The 22,863-nt window shown below is 36.4% G+C and overlaps 1 protein-coding gene across 2 annotated transcripts; it reads left to right on the forward strand.

The window, feature by feature from the left end:
- Positions 1-9,883: 9,883 nt before the first annotated feature.
- On the forward strand, positions 9,884-21,645 carry ca15b (carbonic anhydrase XVb). 2 transcript variants are annotated; one of them, XM_058793865.1, is made up of 10 exons: positions 9,884-9,932; positions 15,111-15,178; positions 15,277-15,303; positions 15,496-15,663; positions 15,744-15,895; positions 15,971-16,042; positions 16,115-16,187; positions 16,264-16,424; positions 16,650-16,757; positions 20,435-21,645. In XM_058793865.1, the coding sequence occupies exons 3-10, from the start codon at positions 15,291-15,293 to the stop codon at positions 20,483-20,485; spliced, it is 798 nt and encodes a 265-aa protein (XP_058649848.1). In that variant the 5' UTR covers positions 9,884-9,932; positions 15,111-15,178; positions 15,277-15,290; the 3' UTR covers positions 20,486-21,645. The 2 variants fall into 2 exon arrangements, with proteins under 2 accessions (XP_058649848.1, XP_058649847.1); XM_058793864.1 differs by lacking the exon at positions 20,435-21,645 and having other exon boundaries at positions 16,650-17,457.
- Positions 21,646-22,863: the final 1,218 nt, after the last annotated feature.

The raw sequence follows: 22,863 nt of genomic DNA on the forward strand, positions 1-22,863 counted from the left end.
CTTATTTTTTTATTTAATTCACCTTATTTTAACATTCAACAACTCTGTTAACAAACAGAGCACTTCTGTGAGGTAGCTTGAACAATCAAGTAATAAATAACATAAATTCTTCACTTTTGGACTTTAGTGCAACAGTAAATATAAAAAAAAGTCTAATATAAAAACAAATAGCACCTCAACTTAAAATACCCGGTGTTCTGTCGATTTGTGCTACCCTGTCAGATTTTGCTACCTCCCATTAAAACAGTAGGTAGTACAATTCGACAATGATAAATGCTACCTGTCAAATTATGATTTATTAATGTCTACACCTACCCCAACCCTAAACCTACCCATACAGTAATGCAGATACATTAAATATTGTTGTTCAGCATGAGAAACAAGACGCAATATTGATGTGCGCAGTAAGCCCTGGTAGGAAAATCTGACGGGTAGGATAAAATGTCAGGACACCGGCAGGCATGTAAACAAATAAAAAAATTAAAAAAAAAGTGCCACAGTGTTTGCAAAGCCAGTAGTGCTTTTAGGAACTGCACTCCTAACTCTTACTGTCATCACAGTAGTAAGTTTCACAGAAGGAAATGTATGTTTTTCTTAATGGAAACTAACATCTCTACCTCCAGACCGCAGACATACTCGCGCTTTCCGCTTCAAGCTGCTTCCGTGTTCTACTTTGCCGGCATTTAACCAATAGCGTCTCTGCAACAAAGTGATGTCATGCCGCACGCGTTGCTGTTTCTGTGAGGAGTCAAGAGGTCTAACTCTGTGCCACCGCATAACTGTAGATGTGTTAAAAAATAATGAGAATATATATATATATACATATATATCCGAGTCCCGATCGGGATGTAACGTCCGATTCCGATCGAGTCTGAAACCACATGATCGGGCCCGATTTCCGATCACGTGATCGGATCTGGACATCCCTAGTATAAATATTTGTTGACTTCTACTTCACTACATTTTAAAAAGAAAACTGATATTGCAGCTTCTATATGTATGTACCCACGCACTGTGAAATGTGGGGACTTTCCATAGACTTCTATTACTTTTATACTGACCAATTAATATTTTCTAACCCTAAACCTACCCCTTACAGAAAACCAGTTTGAATTGTTACACTTTCAGATAACCATCATTTACTCTTATTTTTTTCCCCCTCGTCAATGTCAAATTTCTAGTTTTACGATCCTCGTGGGGACCATATGTCTGCACAATGAAGCATAAACAAGTACACACACCCATATCCCCACTCCCACCTGCTCCTGTGTGTGTGTGTGTGTGTGTGTGTGGTATTTCACACCAAAGACATTACCATATCACTTTCTTTGAACAATGCATTTTGGGTTGTAAAATCATGAGGCAGGGTAGTGTAGAAAATATCCCAAAGATTAATAGTTTATTAACCCTATGTACCCTGATTTAACCCGATCTAATGAAAGTGAGCTAAATAAAATGTAAAATGATAACTTGTAGTATTGATATGCAAAAATGGACTTTGGCGTGTATATGCTACGCGATGGGGTAGTTTAGTAGGTTGTGGGGTAGATGCGTATCATATGCACACGAAAACTGCATATTATATGCTCACCAAACACATTCATATCATATATATATATATATATATATATATATATATATATATATACGCCAAAGTCAATTTTTTAGTATCAATACCACGAGTTTTTGTTTTTATTTGGCATACTCTTTATACGCATTTTCATGAGACCGGGCTCCCCGATTAGACATTTGAAATGTTAGGTGGTGGAAACTCAAGGACCTATTGGTTCTTGTTTAAGGAAGAAAACATTTAACCTAGTTTTCGGAAAAACCTACAGCAGTTTTCTGTCATTGTTGAACTACAGGTTTTGATGAGCTCCAACAAACAAAAGCAGGGAAGGGCAGTATGATCAAAACACCTTAACAAAACTCCAAAACACAGATGGTGGAAAAGACACCGTACACACATGCCGTAACCACTGCAAATACCCGGTCCTGGACATATTTTCCTCCCATATTTAAAGTGTTTTCCGAAGGGTTTACACATCTCAAACCCTTCCTGAAAGTCAAAGAATAACCTCTTCGACTGTCATGAACAGCTTTAGTTCTTGAAGGAGGATTAGGGGTGTAAAAACAAATCTGCACAGCCCTGTTAAAATGGCAGCGTTGAGATGTTAAAAAAAAAGTCATTCTACAATAATGCATGGTATTTGGAATGAACAAAGCATCATGTGACACACAGCAGCCACAACAGCACTCATGTTTTATTTTTATTTTTTCCTTTTTTATTTGAAACATTCCCAAACGCATTAACTATATCATGAAATATCTTGATTCTCACCTTTTATAGATTATGTTATTTGATCTAGTGGGCCATGGTCAAAGTAACCTAATAATGTAATCTATTAACCATGCATAAAAACCTGTTTGTTTACTTAATTAACAGATATGGGTGTCGTGCCATAACATATTTTAATACGACTGACTTTATATTTAATGTGAATTTAACATTGAAAGTTAATGTGAATAAAACCATTGTATGTCAGGCTACTAATCATAACACTTTCATTGTACAGAAAGAGAGCAAAGAACATTTACATTAAAGAACATTTTTACTGACAGTCTAGAGTTCAAGCACTCTCAAAAACTCCCATTAAAATCACTGAAGCTGTTTACACTATGAAATGAATATCTTACATACATATTCGTACACACATTTGCACTTTGTTGTTTCTGAGGAGAGAATTCGCCAGAAAGAGGTATTCAGTCAGCGAGTGAAGAAAACACTGGCATTTTAGCGATGACTCATCTGAACGCCTCTGATTGGTCATTGTATTCATAAGCTCAACAGAAACGTGTGTGATTGGTTATAATGCAGCGCTGTAAAAACGAGTCAGCTCCAGCCAGCGAATGCAGATTTGTATTTAGCATCTGATGATATGATGCACTGAACGTTCTAATCACGCCGGTATGATTGTATCAAATATAGAAAATATTAATAGGCTTTTTTTTTTTATCTTTTGGAAGCTGCATTCAAAATCCACTTGGCTCAAAAATCTGAAGGGGCACGTGCCCCCTCACTTTGAATGGGCATGACGCCTCTGGTTTGGGCACAACAATGACATTACAATAAGGCACCTGTCAAAAGAGACTTACAGTCAGGGCTCGAATTGAGGGGGGATGTGGGGGGATGGCATCCCCCTGGTTGAAAAAAATGAAAAAAAGCATCCCCTCTGTAAAACCACCATCCCCTTTAGATTAATGTGCATTAGCTATGTAAAATTTTGTTATCATGCAAATGAAATGTTAAAAAGTCTCTACATATGATAATTCACGAACTAAATAATGGTGATTTACAATTTTTTATTTATTTTTACAATTCGACCACTGCTTATAGTAACATTAGAGAAGCTGCATGAGATAGCAATATATGAATTCTTTATATTTCTGGGCTAGTCAGTAGCCTTTACTCCTGCCCCAAAAAGAAAAGATAAAACTAAATCATGTTATGGTCAAATGAAATCAAACTAAAATTTTGGACCATTTGTTTGGCACAAAAACAAAACTACTCATCGCCCAAACACCACGACAGACACAATGAAGCATGGCACTTCTCTACATCTGAGACAGTAGTCAGGATCATGGATAGTGCCATAAATGTGACCATTTTTAGCACAAAACCTGCAGACTTCCATTAAAAATCTTAAGATGAAGAGGAATTTCATCTTTTAGCATGATAATTATCTCAATCTCAAATCGAAGTCAACTAAGAAATGACTTCAGAAGAACAAAAATAATGTTTTTTTCCAGTTACATCCCAGATCCAAATACAACTGAAAAAAAACAAACAAAAAAAAAACAAAAAACTAGCAGAATGAAGAGGGCTGTATATAGGAGATCCTCATATGATCAATCTGGAACTCTTTTGCAAAGAAGAGTGGGAAAAATTGACAAATCAAGAAGTTGACTCTTATTCAAAACTACTGGCTGCTGTATTAAGCAAAATATGTTACAAAGTTAAAGTTATTTGAAGTATTTTAATTTTCTTTGTTTTTCCTTTAAAAAAAATCTATTTTATGATTTTGTTGGTTTTAGCATTAAATTAAAGGTGTAAAAAGATTTAACATGTTTTATCTTGGATTATTTTTATATCTCAAACAGCACCAGTAGACCTGTAGACCTGTACCCACTGAATTAGCAGAATTTATGTTTAAGGGAAAGTGAATTTAGTATATAGCTAGCTCTATTTCACACACTCATAGAGTTTTGATAATTGTTTTCCACCTTTATGGTTTCTGTTGCCAAGGAGGGACAAGAGTGAGACAAGACAACCCGTGTGGCCCATTTTATTCAGTCGGCTTTCTCTTTCCTTGGGCTCTAAAAGGCTGACGGCCCCACAGAATGTGAGGGTGATTTGATAGAAATAAACTCTCCTTGCATATGACATCAGACAGATGCAACTGAATGCAACATTCTGCTGAACAGATCTGGGGAAATACTGCTTTTAAAGTAATAAACTCTAGAAAAATCTGTAATGTACTGTGCTGATAAAGTAATTTTCTGTATTGACTTTTCACAGGTATTTTACCCATATTTTGAATTATGCACTGCATTGTGTTATGTTTTAGGGTTAAAGGAAATGTCCATAATGGATAATGGGTCTCATTCACTTAGTGTGTGTAAACACAAATTTGTACTTGAAATCTGCCTACAAACTTGGACACTTCTTTCACAAGAATTCTTTTGTGCGTACTAATGTGAAATAATTCACAAAATTAAATTATTAGTAAATGAGACCCAATGTCCTGGCAGAAAATTAAGTCCATTTCTCTACAGATTTTGTTTTTGCAGTGCATGTTACAATGCTTTATCTGTATAAAAACAAATTAAGTTGCATTGTTGCTTTTAATGGAGAGTTGATGTAGTTTTCCGTACATTTTCCCTTACATTTTGTCAGTGTTTATCACCCCCAACATTGTTTACATGCAATAACAAAAAGTCATAAAGGCGAAGCTCATGGGGGTGTAGTGCCTGTAAACTTTGCCGCTCTGTGGCTTTGCATCAATACACAAATTCTGTTCTGTTATTTTCTCCACAGTCACGGGTTGGTTGGAAAGCAAGGGGAACGTTGAGGCGGAGATGTATATGAAAACAAGTGCAAATGATCAATTAACAAATCAGTAACTTAAACAACCAAAGACACGGGGGGACTAAAAAAAGGTAGCTAATGAAAGAACTCAAAGAACCAAAACAGCATGTGGAATTACCATTCCCTTCAGTTGGCACAGCCTGGTCAATCAGTCGTTGAGCCAGCGGAGGAGACAATCATGGCAGAGGAAGGGACCACAGCGAACCTGGAGACCCCAAGGAGGAGCCAACGGAGGAAAAGCAAAAGAAAGAGAAAGCCCTCTGTGGAACCAGCAGAGCTGGAGCTCCCTAGAATTCTGGCAAAGCAGGGGCCTTCGGTGGACCCAGTAACCATGGTGAAACTGGCGGTGATGCAGACCTCCTAGGTGGAGTCAGCGGAGCTAGGACAGGTCCTGGTTTCTGAGTCAAGATGGTAAAAGTAACAACTTCCTTGGAGCGTAGAGTGGACTCTAGTTGCCAACTTTGCTTGTCTGGCTAGAGCAAGATTTTGTTATGTTTATTTTGGTCTGCTCTACACTGTGGTAAAAAAAAGTGTAGCATATTGTTGTGGTGTTGGAGATGAACTCCTCAGGCCAGGCACTCTCAAGGACTAGTGGTGAAAACAATGCTGCAGCCTTCAGAAAAAGAACAGTACCCCCAAACAAGAAGACTTGATTTATTGCAGAGGTTGGCTCCCTCCTCAAAACACGAGATGATGCTTTCAGTTTAGGTGACAAAACAGCATTGAGGGAAGCCAGGAACAACCATTACTGCTCGTGTAAGAAGAGCAAAGGTCACATACACCCAAAGGATCCAGAAACAAACTCGGTCCTGGAGGTCAACTGTCCTGCAGAATTTAGCTCCAACGTGCCTCAGCACACCTGTCTGGAAGTTTATATTATAGCTGCATCCCAATTCAAAGGCTGTGTCCTTCGAAGGATGCTACGATTCTAGCCTTCACAGGATTTCTTAATTGTGCCACCATGTGTTCCCGATTGCCGCTCCTGTCGCATAGCAACAGTGTGTGAAGAGAGCTGCCATAGATGTTATTTGTTAAAGAAAATGAAAATAACTATGGAGCTTGAATTGTTATTTTTTTACTTTTAATTACTGAATTACACAACCCTGTTTAGTTTTTGCTGCAGAATATAAAAAGTCGGTAACACTTTAGAGTAGGGAACACTTATTCACTATTAACTATGACTTTTCCCTCAATAAATTCCTAATTTGCTACTTATTAATAGTTAGTAAGGTAGTTGTTAAGTGTAGGTATTGGGTAGGATTAGGGATGTAGAATAAGGTCATGTAGAATAAGGCATTAATATGTACTAATAAATGGCTAATATTCTAGTAATATGCATGCTAATAAGCAACTAGTTAAGAGACTATAAAATAAAGTGTTACCAAAAAGTCCACTTACAAATGTTACTGCCGCTTGTAAATGGCAGCTGTCACAGTTGCTAGGCAACAAGAACAGTCCTCACTAGACTAGACCAAACTGAGTCCTTCGGATTCAGCCTTTGATATGGGACACAGCTGTAGTTAGCAGCTATTTGTTTATTTTCTAGCAATAAACTTTTGTTAGGGTGAAGTTATAGTTATTGTTAGGGTAACAAAGTTAGGGTTGAATGAATCTGTGCAGTGGTAACACTGTTAAAGTTCATATTTTCAGACCCCTGAATTTTAACATTTGTTTCGCTAGCTATTTGAGTAAATTAAAACACAATAATTACATTTATAAGAATACCGTATTTGTCGGCTGCCACAGAACTATCACCCGCTATTTTCTTTGAATAAATATCCCGTCGTCAGCGTTGCGCTATGAATTCTGGGATAGGGTAGGCCACAAAGGAACCATCTGTTGTATCCTTCATTTGCCTGTGAAACAAAGGGTGCATTTGAAGTCGTTTTCTAATTACAGCAGCCTTCGTCTTACCGCGGTGATGCAGTTAGCCTTTGAATGCGGCCTTCAGAGGGTGCATCATGAATTGGAGCAGTCTTCGTCGCACCACTTACCCCCATGTTGTTCCAAACCCGTAAAAGCCTCGTTAACCTTCGGAACACAATTTAAGATATTTTGGATGAAAACTGGGAGGCTTGTGACTGTCCCATTGACTGCCAAGTAGATAAAACTGTCAAGGCCCAGAAAAGAATGAAAGATATCGTCAGTAGTCCATCTGCCATCAGTGGTGCAATCTGAATTTTATAAAGCAACGAGAATACTTTTTGTACGTGAAGAAAACAAAAATAATGACTTTATTGAACAATTCGTCTCCTCCATGTCTCCTCCGCATCAGCGTAGCACCATTTTGGAGAGTATCCGCTGGACACAAACTGCCTTTGCTGTTTTGTGTGAGCCGCACCACACAGATACGTTTTCTACGTTTATTTACGTGTTGATTTAAACAAAAACAGCGTATCCATGTGGTGCGGCTGACACAGAACAGCAGACGCAATTTGCGTCAAGAGGATTCTCTCCAAAGTGGAGCTACGGTGATGCGGACGAGACAAATTGTTGAAAAAAGTCTTTATTTTTGTTTTCTTTGCTTCATAAAATTCAGATTGAACCACTGATGGCAGATGGACTATTTTGACGATGTCTTTCATACTTTTCTGGGCCTTGACAAGCCTCCCGGTTTTCATCCAAAATATCTTAAATTGTGTTCCGAAGACACACGAAGATTTTACGGGTTTGGAACGACACGGGGGTAAGTGATTAATGACAAAATTTTCATTTTGGGGTGGAGTAACCCTTTAAGGTGTGTTTCATTGGGGTTGGAGCTGAACTCTGCAGGGCAGTGGCTCTACATAATTTTATTAATGAATTATTTATTTGCATATTTTGAAAATCTAACAGCACCCCAGCCACAAATATCACCCCACCAGCAGACCACTAAGTGCTGAAGTAAAAAGGACTCTGCAGAGGCATAACCCACACAAGGCTGATGGCATCCTGGCTGGGTGCTGAAAGAATGATTAACACAGCTGTCTGATGTCCTTACAGACATTTTTAACAGACATTACTAACACAGTCTTTGGTCCTAGCATGCTTCAAAACCACCACAGTGCTAAATAAATCAGCAATATTCTACCTTAAAGGGATAGTTTAGAGAGTAGTAGTTAGAGTAGTACAGTGTTTTCATACTGTGGAAGTTAATGGGGAGCAGAAACTAGTTGATTACCCTCATTCTTCAAAATATCTTGTTTTGTGTTCAGCAGAAGGAAAACATGATACAAGTTTGGAGCGACTTCAGGGTGAACAATGCCGGTCCGACACCTCATGATTTTAGCCTTGATTTTCAATCGCAGATATTTTTGTGGAAATCGCAGACAAATGCCTGAAATCTGAGGCAAATCTGTGTCCGTTCACCTGAGTGACAGTTGTGTAGTGTGCATTATCCAAGAGAAGCCCCAAAGCGTTGCTGATGCCTGTGGGATATTTAGCATTCTAATATCTTGACCTGTCGGTGACTCACAGATCTGCAGTGTGAAATGTGCTGACTGGAAATGAAATCGGCAATGACCTACAGCCAATGAGAGAGCATGATACAGAGCAAGGTAAAGTTTAGGGGTTGTCATAGATCTGAAGTGAAACATCAGCACGCATGACTTCTGCAAGCAATTGTTTCTCCTTAATATTCTTCTTTTATTTCCCTACTGCAAATCAGTTTACAGACAACTTGGATTGCAAACATTTTGCAGGCTTCCGTTTTTGACTAATAAATCTATTCTGACGTGAGAACGCTTGTCTTTTGTATGATCTTACGTTATTTCTGATCAACTGCTAATGCCATATCATACACATATCAAAGTCACTTGGTTGAAGGTAACAAAATTTGGGTTGTTTTGCAACCCACTGATGAGAAAATATGAACAAACCTAACCGTGGGTCATTTTCAATCTAGAATTTTGGGCTGTTCATTAAACCCAGTATATTAAATAAATTGATGCTAGATATGCTCGTTCATTTTTAAAGGAGCACTAGCTCATTATTTACCTTAAACATGGGTTAATATTTCCGGATTAACTTAAATTTCTTAAATATCCTACACAATCATTGTTTACAATGCACCTTTTATTTTAGGATGAATACAATTCTAAAAACAGCATCCATCCATCCATTTTACCTACATTTCAACTTGTTTAACAAATAACTTTTTAATTCATGTGTAATCAACCATGTAACCATTCCTGAAATGGGGAAACTGTTCATGCTTAAATAGTTTTAATATTAATATTACTTTAATGTCTAATATTACTTCAATTCTTTGGTATTTTTTCTAATGAGCTACGCTAACTTTACTTGAGTCAGTATCCCTAAAGGTATCTTTACTTGTACTCTGATATGATGACTGGGTAATGTAGACAACACTTACTGTCTACAACATTTCTTTCCTTAATAAAATGCACAAGTTAAATCTGACATGAATATAAGGAAAGCAACTGAACATGGATCCTGGGTTATGAACTGGACATCAAACTACCTGATTGGGGATGGAGTTTGATTGCTGTCAACCTAAATTTTCAACAAACACCTGAACCAAATTGGCCTAATCACTTAACACACTTTAAGTGCCACCTGTCTCAATGAGCTTATTTTGATACCTGCTTCATCACGTCTTTGCACATTTCAGGATGTTGAAACCCTTTGAGTATAAAGCCTTCATACACAGTGGTTTTTAAACAGGGTTTTTCAGATTTAGTACAGGAGCCAAGTTTGGCTTGCAATTTAAAAAAAAAAAAAAAAGCGACCAAGTTTAGTAGTTAAGGCCTGAAAGTGTTTAAGCATTTAGTTGTCCAAAATGGTAAGATAGCAGTTTGTCTTTGCACTAAAACCTGAGAAGTGAATCACAAAAATGTGTATAAGAATTACTTTATCTGCTTTTAATGTGTTATGTTTAAGTGTTATTTTATTCTTGGAAGGAGCTATCTTTAAATATTTTGAATGGATCTGCCAGATAATTACATAACTGGGCAGAGTTTTTGCATTACTCTTGTGCTGTTGTGTCTTATTTACTTTCCCAGACAGCAGTTGACTCTGTGCCGGATCCGTTTTCAAACCGGCAAATCCGTATTACAGTCACATCCGTTTCAGTGCTGTAACACGGATCCAGCCCGGGCCCGGTTTCAGTGGGCGGGAACTACTGTCGCAGAGCAGATCCGGGCCGCGTCCGAAACGAGCACGTGTTCAGAACAGAAGACGTCAAAGATATTTGCTTTGATCAAAGCAATAAATTGTATTTTGAAGTAAATTAAAATAGAAAACCATTATTTTAAATTGTAATACTTTTTTCTGTATTATTTATCAAATAAATGCTGGCTTGATTAGCATTTCGCGGAAAGAGTAAAAAAAATGTGTTGTAATAAATTGGTTTCTCTAAGATATTGAAACAGTATAAGTGGAAGTATATAGTTTTTTTTTGTTTGTTTTTTTTAACCAATGCTTATACACAACATTCTGGTCCACACTCATACCAGATGGTGGCGGTAATGCACCAAAAAGTTGTTTGCTAACCGCCAATAAACCTTAGTCGAAGAAGAAGACGTCAAGAAGATCGAGGCACGGACTGCACGCTGTTAAAACTTCACCGAGGTATGTCACACCGTGTGATCACACTGTTCTACTAACAAATTAATTTCTTATGTTCTGTACTCGATAACTTAAAGGTTTGGTGTTTTTATTGCTCCTTAGATCGGTGTTGGACCGGCGAACACTTTAGGCCTATTATCATTCAGAGGACTTGCTAACATGAAGAAAATGGTCCAGAGGTATGTAATTATACGTAATTAATGAATTTTAACTTAATTACTTAATTTAAACTTTAGTAATTTTGACTGCTTCTATTAAAATTTAATGTTTAATATTGCTGCCTGTCATGATGGGGTTGCAGTGTTAATGTTTAAGTGCTAACCCTCAAGGCTGCATGCATTTATTTGATCAAAAATAAAATTAAAAAAGTAATATTGTGAAATATCATTTGAATATATTTTTAAAATGTAATTTATTCCTGTGAATTTTCAGCATCATTACTGCAGTCTTCAGTGCATGATCGTTCAGAAATCATTCTAACATGCTGATTTAGTGCTGGATTTTTATTGGTGCTCAGTTATCAGTAATGATGATTCTATTCTTATTATTATTATTATTATTATTAGATGCAAAAAAAAGAACATTTATTTGAAATATATTTTTTGCTTCATTATAAATGTTTTTACTTTTATCAATTTAATGCCTATTTGCTAAATAAAAACAGTCATTTCTATTAACACACACCAAACATTTGAATGGTTGAATGTCATGGTTTCTGCATATATTAAGGAGCATAATTGTTTTTCAACTGATAATAATCAGAAATGTTTCTTGAGCAGCAAATAATAATATTAGAATGATTTCTGAAGGATCATGTGACACTGAAGACTGGAGTAATGATGCTGAAAATACAGCTTTGATCACAGGAATAAATTACGTTTTACAATATATTCATAAACGTTTTAACTGATAATTACTTTTAAAATTGTAATTAAAATATAATTTATTTCTGTGATGGCAAAGCTGAATAAATAAATGCTTTTCTTTTTAACTTTTTATTCATCAATAAATTCTGAAAAAGTATCACAGGTTCCCAAAAAATTAAGCGGCACAACTGTTTCCAACATCAATAACAACGGAGTATCAAATTAGTATATTATAATGATTTCTGAAGGATCATGTGACACTGAAGACGAGTAATGATGCTGAAGATTCAGCTTTGATCGCAGAAATAAATTATATTTTGAAGTATATTAAAATAGAAAACCATTATTTTCATTTCATTATTTTTAATACTTCACAATATTCTTTTTTTTTTTTTTTCTGTATTTTTGATCAAATAAATGCTGGCTTGATGAGCATAAGAGACTTATTTCAAGAACATTAAAAACAGTAATGTGTCCAAACTTTTGACGAGCCCAGTCCCCTTGAATAAGCAGGCAGAACGCTTTCAGGCACATCCTGAACGATAGAAACAAGAGGGGCACTGAGGAGATATACATGTATTACATTATATTGTTTGGTATGATTTTTATTTATAAAAGCTTGGCTTTTATTTCTGTTAACGGTATGCTCCATGTTAATTGGGTAAATGAACTGAGAAATTGTCCAGCAACACTATATAACGATCTGTTTCAATCTCAGGCTCCACCTGAGAGCCGGGACTGTCAAACAGTAAGGTGAGTCCATTTATTTTTTTTTTTTTTTAAAGTTTTCAGTGGAGTTTGAGTTATTCAAGCTATTTGAATGCCACAATTTATAATTGAGTATTGATAATAATGAGTGCCTGATAATGTTACAACTTGTGCTGTTCAAAACATACTGTTTGTTAGGGCTGATTTTGTATTGCAGCTTTCTGGAGAAATGCTCCTTCAAATAACTTCACACTCATCCTGAACAATATACCTGTTATAACAGTCATAGTCCTCTAGCAATGCTATAGTCTGTGTGTCATTTGGGTACAAACCCTTTTTCATCTCAAGTCGGTGATTAAAGGAAGTGTGTATGACACTGATGTCCCATGCACTAATTTCCACAGTGGAGCATGTTAATAAACTGTGACTCTTGTGTGCAAGGCTTAAACATTGCCTTCCTTGCTTTGTAATACTAAATGAAACAAATACATTCATAACATATCTGTGTAATATGCAATTAGTTGTGTATTTTTTTATATATAAAACAGGTGGCACAGTTTCCCCTTGCTTTTCTTCTGTTATATCAGTTATTATACTTTACACCTATGGGCAGTAAGCAGAATGAACATTATCTTTTTTTACACACAAAGCAGGACAAAATTACTCGATTACAGGAAAATTAAAAAATGCTAACCATGGATAACATTTATGATGTGGAAAAGCATATTCAGTGCGTGCATAATTATTAGGCGATTCAATATTCTGATCATATTTTTTTTTAAGCACTTTTACCAATTCCAAACCACATCAATCATAATAACTATTAATTTTGTGTACGATCATTTTATAATTACATAATCAACAAGAACTGGAAGTGAAAAACGCTTACTGATGCTCCAGAAGGAAACACTATACACTAAGGGGGTGAAAACTTTTAAACAGAATGAAGGTGTACATTTTTCTTATTTTGCCTAAATATTTTTCATTTAGTACTGCCCTTCAGAAGCTACAGAAGATACTTCCCAGACAGCAAGCAGTGTCGGCCCAGATCTGGCCCGCATTGATTTCACGCGGGCCAGATGTGGGCCGGATCTGGGCCAACACTGTTGCTGTCTGGGTTACATGTTTCCCACAAGACAAAATAAGCTCAATTTACCCTGATCTTCAAATTCAAAAAGTTTTCACCCCTTAATGCATTATTTTTTTCTTCTGGAGCATCACTGAGCGTTTAAACCTTCTGTAATAGTTGCATATGAGTCCCTCAGTTGTCCTCAGTGTGAAAAGATGGATCTCAAAATCATACAGTCACTGCTGGAAAGTGTTAAAATACACAAAAATGCTGGAAAAGCACAGCATTTGTGGGAGCTGAAGGATTTTTCTGAAGAACAGCAGACAGTTTAACTGTTCAGAACAAACAAGGGACTCATGAACAACTGTCACTAAACAAAAACACACAGCTGTGGATCATTCAGGGAACAACACAGTATTAAGAATCAAGTGGATGTAAACAACGGGGTCATTTTTATAAATTCAAAAAAAAAATTTCTCTTGTGGACAATATGTAAATATCTTATCCCTCTTATTTTGGTAAAATAATTAACATTTTGCAGATTCTGCAAGGTGTATGTAAACTTTTGACCTTATGTGTGTGTTTGTGTATATATGTACTGTATGTATGCGTGTGTATAATATATTAATATGTTGATATTAAAAATATTTAATCTTTTTTTTTTTTAGAGACAACCAAAAGGGGGAACTGTCTTTAAGCTGTGGAGTCAGATGGAGGGCTCGCATTTACCTCAAAAACAGCATTGCAGAAGACTCGAACAACTAGAACCAACTCAAGCACACAATGGTGACACACATTTGTAAGACCTTTCCCTGTGATATAAAATGTCCCTGTGGTAATTATTCAGATTCTTCTCATTCTCATTGTGTAGCACTGTTTTAAGCTTGGTGAATATTATGTACAGTAAGCACTAGAAGTAGAGACTTATACCACTTGGGGTAGTGTTTTAAATTAACTTTAATTTTGCTTTTGATGCAAAAATTATCAAAAGAAAAGATGTAGTGTAGTAAAAGATGTTTTTTTTTTTTTGTAGTAATTCAATTGTTTTATTATGAATATTGTTTTAATAGTGTTCAGGACAGTAATTGTCTGTACATCTAAATCAGTTCTTTAAACTTTTTGTTGTCTAAGACCTTCGTATTATACCTTAAGAAAAAAAGATATTTAATTATGTATTATGCAAGATGCTTGTAATCATTGCTTTAAAGGTATTTATCATTTCTACTTAAATAGTCATTATCTACTTGTATGATTTGTATTATCCGGGAACTGTACAAATACTGTGGCATATGGACATTACTCTTTTTATTTGTAACTTTTAAATGCAATACTCTTTTTAAATGCATTTTCTGTAAAGCTGCATTGGAATATGTATTGTGAAAAGCACTGTACAAATAAACAAATTGTGTTTTGAATTTTAGATATGTATACAACTTATTTGTGTGTGTATGAAGGCATATATGTATATATATATATAAATAAAATACACAAAATGAGCTGGCCCAGATCCGGCATGGTACTGGACCAGATCCTGCCCACATTTGGGCCAAATCACCATAAAGGAATCCACATCTGGTCTGGAGCTGGCCCAGTTCTGGTCCAGATCTGGAAAAACCGGATCCATGCCGGTATTGGCCCGTTGTGCCAAAAGACACCGGCCCGAGTCCGTTACACGGATCTGGTCCAGAACGTCTGATGGGTCTGGACCAGATCTGGCCCAAATGATTTTTGCTATCTGGATTGTTTTCAGATGAATGCTTTCATAACCTGCCTTGCTGCTTGTCTGTTGCGTGAGGTGTGCAGTACACCGACATCTGTGTAAGTGTTTGTCATTTGATTACTTAGTCATTTCCATGACTAATGTTGCATTGTGGGGTTTCAAACATTACTCTCCCTTTTCATGTGCTGCTTCTTAGCTTGGTGCTATCATATGCCTTCATGTAGTAAGTATTTTTCTTTCTTTTTTTTTTGTTGCAAACTTTCTATTTATAAGAAAAAAAAGGATGATAATAATAATGATGCGTGTTTCACACCGGTTTCAAAATCAGAGCTTTATACATGACTTGTTGCTAATTACCAGGTGGGGATGCTTTAAGGTTTTTATTTTTTTATTTTATTTTTTTTTCCCATCTCAGGTGATGTCGTTTGGCCCATAATCACAGAAAAAGACTGCAATGGCACTCAACAGTCTCCAATAGACATTGTAACCGCCAATGTGCAGGCTAATACTAATCTGACCGCTTTTACCTTCACTGGCTACAGTGACGGTGTAAACTTTGAGATTAAAAACACTGGCAGGACAAGTGAGTAGCGTAATGCTTCTGTGTCAGAATTACTGACTGGGAACAGAGTCTGTTTAATGTGTTGTGGTTTCACTCTTCAGTTAAAGTTACATTTGATGACCAGAAAATGCATGTGGAAGGAGGTGATCTGCCAGGCTTGTTTGCCAGCACGCAGTTTCATCTTCACTGGGGTAATGGCAGCGCCGCACCTGGATCTGAACATAGTGCGAATGGCAAACGATACCCCATGGAGGTTTGAAAATAATGTAACTACAATTGAAAGCTTTTATTTTATACTAGCCTTCTAAAAGGGTTTTGTGTGTCTCAGTTGCATATCGTGAATCAGGCTAAACATAATGGCAGTGCTTCAGTATTTGCAGTTCTTGGGATCTTCATTGAGGTATGTCACCTTTTCGTCTCTGAGATTTGGGGAAATTGTTCAATTGACCGTTTTAATTGTAATCACCCACAGGCCTCTAATGACACTGGGAAACCAGAGAGCTGGAAGACCTTAACGTCTTATCTAGCAAAAATTGCGAATGCAGGTTTGGACACTCTCCTACAGTATTAGGAAAGAAGTGGTTCTGTATGCTGGTAATGTACACGTTTTAATTATTTCAGGTGATAAAACGCACGTTTCTGACAAGCTCACCATGGATGATCTGCTTCCTGGAGTGGACAGGACTAAGTATTACCGTTATCTTGGCTCTTTGACTATACCAAATTGCAATGGTGTGATTTGGACCATCTTTAAAGACCCCATTAAAGTCAGCCAAAATTTGGTAAGTCTAGACTCTATACACCAATATTTAGGCCTAAATTCAAGATTTCTGTATTTGGGTTGCACCTAAGTTGTGTTCGTTTTAATAGGCTAAAACCTAATGTGATGCATCAGTCATGCATAAGATTTCAATAAAACTGATTTTTTTAAAAATATACAATAACCTAAAATCTGATGCACTAGGAGGAAAGGATCGAAGTGTCAGATTTTTCATTTCTCCAAATAGATTGACCTCTTCACTACGACTGTCTTCACCACGACCACAAACTCTCCCCTAATGACCAACACATTCAGGGGTGTTCAGCCCATCAATGGCAGGATTGTGATGTCACAGGTAGCAGGTCCCAAAACTACTGACCTCATAAAGCCAACATCAGGTACCAAAACTACCGGGTTTGTAGGAAACGCAGTTACTGGCCTTATAAAGTCAACATCGGGTATCACAACTACTAGTCTTACAAAGCTGACATCAACTGCAACAAACCCATCCCTGGCTCTCAGTTTTCTTCTGAGTGTCGTACTCCTGTACTGCATCCTACCTTTGTAAACTGGTTCACAAAATGCTGAGATTAAGATGGCTTTGTGACTGTAAAATATTCCCTTTTAATGTTAGTTTGTTTATTAAAAAAAAAATATATATTTTTTTTTTAAACATCAGCAATGTTAAGTAGTTTCTTTTTATTTTTTGCTAGTTTCCTCATTCTCCGCTTGTTTCCTGCATCTGTTGAATATGAAACTGCCTTCCAGGTTGTGCACTAAAGGCTTTATTTGGTCGTAGTGCTGGGCACGTTTTCTAGAAGTGTTAGCTGCTTGATTTGCGCAGTTGAGTGACATTTGAGCTGCTTGTGGTTTTTACATGAATGCACTTGTAACAAGACTATAGTATCAGCTTGTACCGAAATGGAATGTTTCTTTTGAATGAATGTAGGCAACATGCTGAGGGTGGAGGACATGTCACAAATTCAACTATTTGGTTTTAGAAAAAAATTAATCCATTTTCTCTCTGGAAAAAAGTGAAACTGTATCTAGTGCTTGTGGGGTTTTTTTTTTTTTTCTTCACTGGGATTTTGGCTTGTAGGCTCCCACAGGTGTCACTGTAAAGGTGGGGTTGGTTTTAATGAGTGTGCACAAGGTTTGTGTCCTTGTCTGCTTACGTGAGTGTTTGATTACTGAAGCATTTTGACAAGTACTCAACTTGCGCACCCCCTTAAATCTTTTAAGCTTAAGAATTCATTTAAAACAATTTATGGTAGAAAATTTCACCTTATTTCACATCAGGTGAGGCAAATGCTTCCACTTATCTGTCTTTAAATATGTAAAAGATGACACTATACTTGCACTTCTACACTGATGCCAATAAACATGGTCCTAATCAGAGCTGGGTAGATTAGTCCATTACATATAGTTGGTAATGTAATCTAGGTTAGTCATCAGTGGTGGAGGTAACGAATTACAACTACTCACGTTACTGTAATTGAGTAGTTTTTTCGGGTACTTGTACTTTTTTGAGTATATTTTTAAAGCCGTACTTTTACTTGTACTTAAGTACAAATTAAGCAAAATAATCTACTTCATTACTTTCAAAATCATAGCTCGTTACTGAGTACGCCCACAATTTGAATTGATATTCAAACCTTTCACGAAACTTCAGTAGCCAATAAAGATATCCGATCGTAAACGGACCAATAAAAGCCCTGATATCTGAACCGAGTCCCGGGAAAAGCCGCCGCTGCAGCAGGTGAAGAGCAGCTGATCGGACAGTGAGGGAGCACAGCGTCATTTATGGACTCAAAGTTTGGAGAAACAAACTACATGGTAGCGTTATCATAAATATCTATATTTTGATATCGATATTTAACTATCTGACACGGTTCCATTACTCATTCTCCACAGTATATACACCGATACACATCCTCTCAGACAGCGAGTTTGACGCGCATCAGCCTCCTGTCAGTTACAGAGTCTGAATGTCCGCGGAGGATTGCAGGTAGGGCCTATTCCGCACAGTTTTAATAATTTCCACGCAAATGTGGCGAGCGCTTTATTGTAACATGAGAACAGTCATGTAGTCACAGAAAACTGGATGCGAGCTTTCAAATAGGCCTAATTTATACCAACCTGATCTCACAGAATTCCGTGTAATGTTCACGGACTTAATTAACCCTGAATCTGTGGTGGGATCACGGAATCGCCGAAAATTCCGTGCTGGGCTCACAGAAGGCATCAGCCGTGGTCCATGCACGGATTCACTGGTTCAACACCAGCGATGCATCGGACCACGTAAAAAGAGTGACTCCGATGCAGTTATACTTTCACTGGAGTACCTGACACCACCCCTACCCTAAACCTACCCGGTTCTGAACAATAATGATGACGATAAATTCCCCAGTATCGCCTCGGCACATTGATGCTAAGGGTTTCCGTGGCTGATGCCTGTCACTGACTTACATTGGTATCACTTCTATGAGCCCATCACGGATTTTTTTTCTGTGAGCCCATCACGGAATTTTCGGCGATTCCGTGATACCACCACAGATTCGGAGGTTAATTAAGTCCGTGAACATTATACGGAATTCTGTGAGATCAGGTTGTTTATACAAATGAACTGCTTGTCCTCTCCCTCCGATATTGTGCGCAGACTGTGTGCTATCGCGATCTCTCCGTGCTTTTAAAGTAGAAATTATTTCTCTTTGCTCCTAGATTAAACTTTGTCGAAAGTTATCAACCATTCAGAATAGATCCACGCCTGACCGATGGAAATGCTACTGGAGATTTTATTGTCTGTACGTGAAATGTATGGAATTAGATTTGTGCCAAATAAAATGAATGTAATTTTTAAAGAAACGTATGAAAATATCAAGTGAAACTGAATAAAATGTCTTTGAAACTAATAAATAAATAAATTACAGGCAAAATCTTTGACCTCGTTTTTAATACACCGCAGGTTTTGCAACTGTTTTCTCATCTTTCATTCGTTGATCTGTACTTACAAATGCACTTCCAGAGTTTTCATTTACGCTTCTAAAGTTTTCGTTTACGATTCTGAAGATTTCATTTACGCTTCTGAAGTTTTCGTTTACGATTCTGAAGATTTCATTTACGCTTCTGAAGTTTTCGTTTGCCATTCTGGCACAAAGCTCTCGTGGGGGCGGGGTTAACAGCGGTGTGTTCTCATTGGCTACTGAGTTTTTGATTGACAGCTGCTTGACCTGGAAGTGAAGGCGTCAGTATCGTTGCGCCTGTGTGGATGTGAGCGTCTGTTAGCGGCTTCCTATTTCATTTTAATGATATATAAAGATTTTTTTATTATTATTTTATCAGTATTTTTCTGCTGCTACACTACATTGATGAGATGATTTCTTAGGAATAGCACAGATGAATGATATAATCATCATGATCATCAATCATAGTTGTTATCAGGATACTCAGGGTAAGTGTTCTTGATTTAGTCCAATCACAGGACCTGGTTATCTACACATAGTTACAGTCTTCAATTAGATCATATTTGCTTCGATTAGTTCATATTTTCCCCCAGCACATAGTGTACAGTACTAAATTTACTCTATCTGACAATAACCAATGCTATTTTACAAGCGCGCTGTCAATCACTGCGCTGTCAACTTTAGCAAGGTAAGCCTTTTTACCATGCTTTTTCTGGGGGGGGGGACAAACAAGCTTTGACAAATAATGCCTAAATATATATCCAAATGCAAAACCTAATACATGCAAATAATTATGACTGAAAACAGTTTCCAGCAACTAGGGTATACACAGTCATGATTATATAGGGCTATACAGAGCCATCTAATGGTTACACAGCGGTATTACAGATGATTAATGGTACATAACTTTGAGGTATTTTAGTAATACTTTAGTTAATACTAATATATATATTAAATAATTATATTGTGTATTTATTTGTTTGAAATATTTTAAGTTTGAAATGTGCCATGGGAGTTCAAAGCAGTTTGTATTGTTAGACTATGATACATGTCCTTTCTCTGTTTCCAGAGAGAAGAGCAACTCTTCCATAAACTTCTGATGCTGACCCAGAGGATGTAGTGATAGCACCAGAGATCCACTGCCCTCATCAGACAAGAATCTTATTGTGTTCAGACACATCACCTTTGAATGACTGGGATCTTGATCTTCAGACACCTGATATTATGCAAATATTTTTACTACTTTGGAGCTCTAGATAAAACAAACACTGTTCACAAGTACACAAGAGGTTGCACTTTATTCTTATTAGTCTATGCTGATCTTGAATTGGCATACCAACAGCATGTGATTGTTAAGGGGATAGTTCAAAAATAAAAATTAAATATATTTTTAATTTTACTCACCCTCATGCTGTCTCAAATCATTTACTGTACTTTCTTTCTACTGGACAGGTAAACACAAGTTAAGATTTTTAGGCAAATAATTAATCTCTGTGAGTCCTAAAGATGCTTTAAAAACCACACACAGCGACCGTGACCGTAATCCATCTGACCTTAGTTTTTAAATCAGTATCTTTTGAAATGAAACAACAGATAAGAAAAACACTAATAATATAAACTTTTGACTATTAATAATCGCTTCCACTCAACTGTCAAATGTGCATGGGTTACAGTTCACTTGTGTTATGTGAATTCTCAGAGATGGATTATTTTCTTAAAAATCTTTGTGTCAAGAAAGAAAGTTATATACATCTGGAATAGCATGAAGGTGAGTAAATGAAATAATTTTCTTTTTTTGGCGTGGACTATCCCTTTAAAGACTGATATTGCACTCCAGTACATTACATACTCATTCACTGTTTTGTAACTTATACTGTAACAGGAACTGTTGAAAGGATCATTGCAGTGTTTAAAACATATGAATTTTAAACATTCTGTATGTTATGTTCTTGTGCATTTTGTGTGGTAATGTAAATTATAATAATACTGTGCATTATGTATATATGCAGTTAGTGTTTTGTGGATTCTGGTCTTTCCTGTCACAACATAATTGCATCCAAGACTTTCACTTTGATACTTGTGTATATGCTATAGTGACAATGAAGAATGTCAATTTATTTGAATTAATTCATATTTTCATTTACATTCATTCAACTGGTTTATAAAAGTCACACTTGAAAGAGTTGATGATTGTTAAAAATGTATTTCCAATTTTAAATGTTAGATGATGTTAACTAAATAAAATAACTAAACAAAATGATCAGCATGATAAAAACAATAGGCAGCAAGAACATTCTTTGTGTGGGATATGTAATAAAACGAGCTTGGTTGGAGTGAGACTTTCTTGACATCTGAATATCACAGTATAGTATTGTATTTCAAATGTAACAGCTCAACCTAATTAGACCCTATAATGCAAAAGAATCAAGAGCAATAAACATATAATAAGAGAATACTGGACATTATACAATATTTCCAGTATTACAGTACTTTAATAATTAAACCTCAATATGACCTTTTTCTCTCGCGTTTTCTCATGCTCCTAAAAGCTTATGTTGACAGAGTAGTAGCAACAGATGAATACAGATTGAATTCAAAAACAAAACTCCTAACTTTATATCATTAAAATGAAATAGGAAGCCGCTAACAGACGCTCACAACCACACAGGCGCAACGATACTGACGCCTTCACTTCCAGGTCAAGAAGCTGTCAATCAAAAACTCAGTAGCCAATGAGAACACACCGCTGTTAACCCCGCCCCCACGAGAGCTTTGTACCAGAATGGCGAACGAAAACTTCAGAAGCATAAATGAAATCTTCAGAATCGTAAACGAAAACTTTAGAAGCGTAGATGAAAACTCTGGAAGTGCATTTGTAAGTACAGATCAACGAATGAAAGATGAGAAAACAGTGGCAAAACCTGCTGTGTATTAAAAACGAGGTCAAAGATTTTGCCTGTAATTTATTTATTTTTTAGTTTCAAAGACATTTTATTCAGTTTCACTTGATATTTTCATAAGTTTCTTGAAAAATTACATTCATTTTATTTGGCACAAATCTAATTCCATAGAAATGCACCAGAAAGTCTTCCAACAATCAAAGATTGTTTAATTTTTTAACTTCTTTATAATGTAAGTTTATGCTAGAAATGTTTTGGAATGGGATATTTGTCTGATTTGTACATATCCTAGTCTGCCTAACTGCGTCACTACATTGTACAGACATTATAGTTCAAAGCCATCTGATGTTCCATTTATCTAGCCTAAATAAATAGGCCTAAAATATATGGCTCTTAAATCACTGCTTATAAAAAATTAATGTTGTCATTTCGAATACCTCAACTGAATTGAGGTCATTTGTTTTATAATTTTATTACTGACTGTACTTGTCTTTTTTTTTTTTTGTAAATTCAATTCAATTTGAAATCAAATTTGAAATCAAGCATCCTTGTGCTGTAAGCTTTTGCAACAAAGTTACGCTATTTTAAAGACACAAAT

This window comes from Onychostoma macrolepis, chromosome 12 (genome assembly GCF_012432095.1).
Source record: "Onychostoma macrolepis isolate SWU-2019 chromosome 12, ASM1243209v1, whole genome shotgun sequence".
NCBI classification, from domain to species: domain Eukaryota; kingdom Metazoa; phylum Chordata; class Actinopteri; order Cypriniformes; family Cyprinidae; genus Onychostoma; species Onychostoma macrolepis.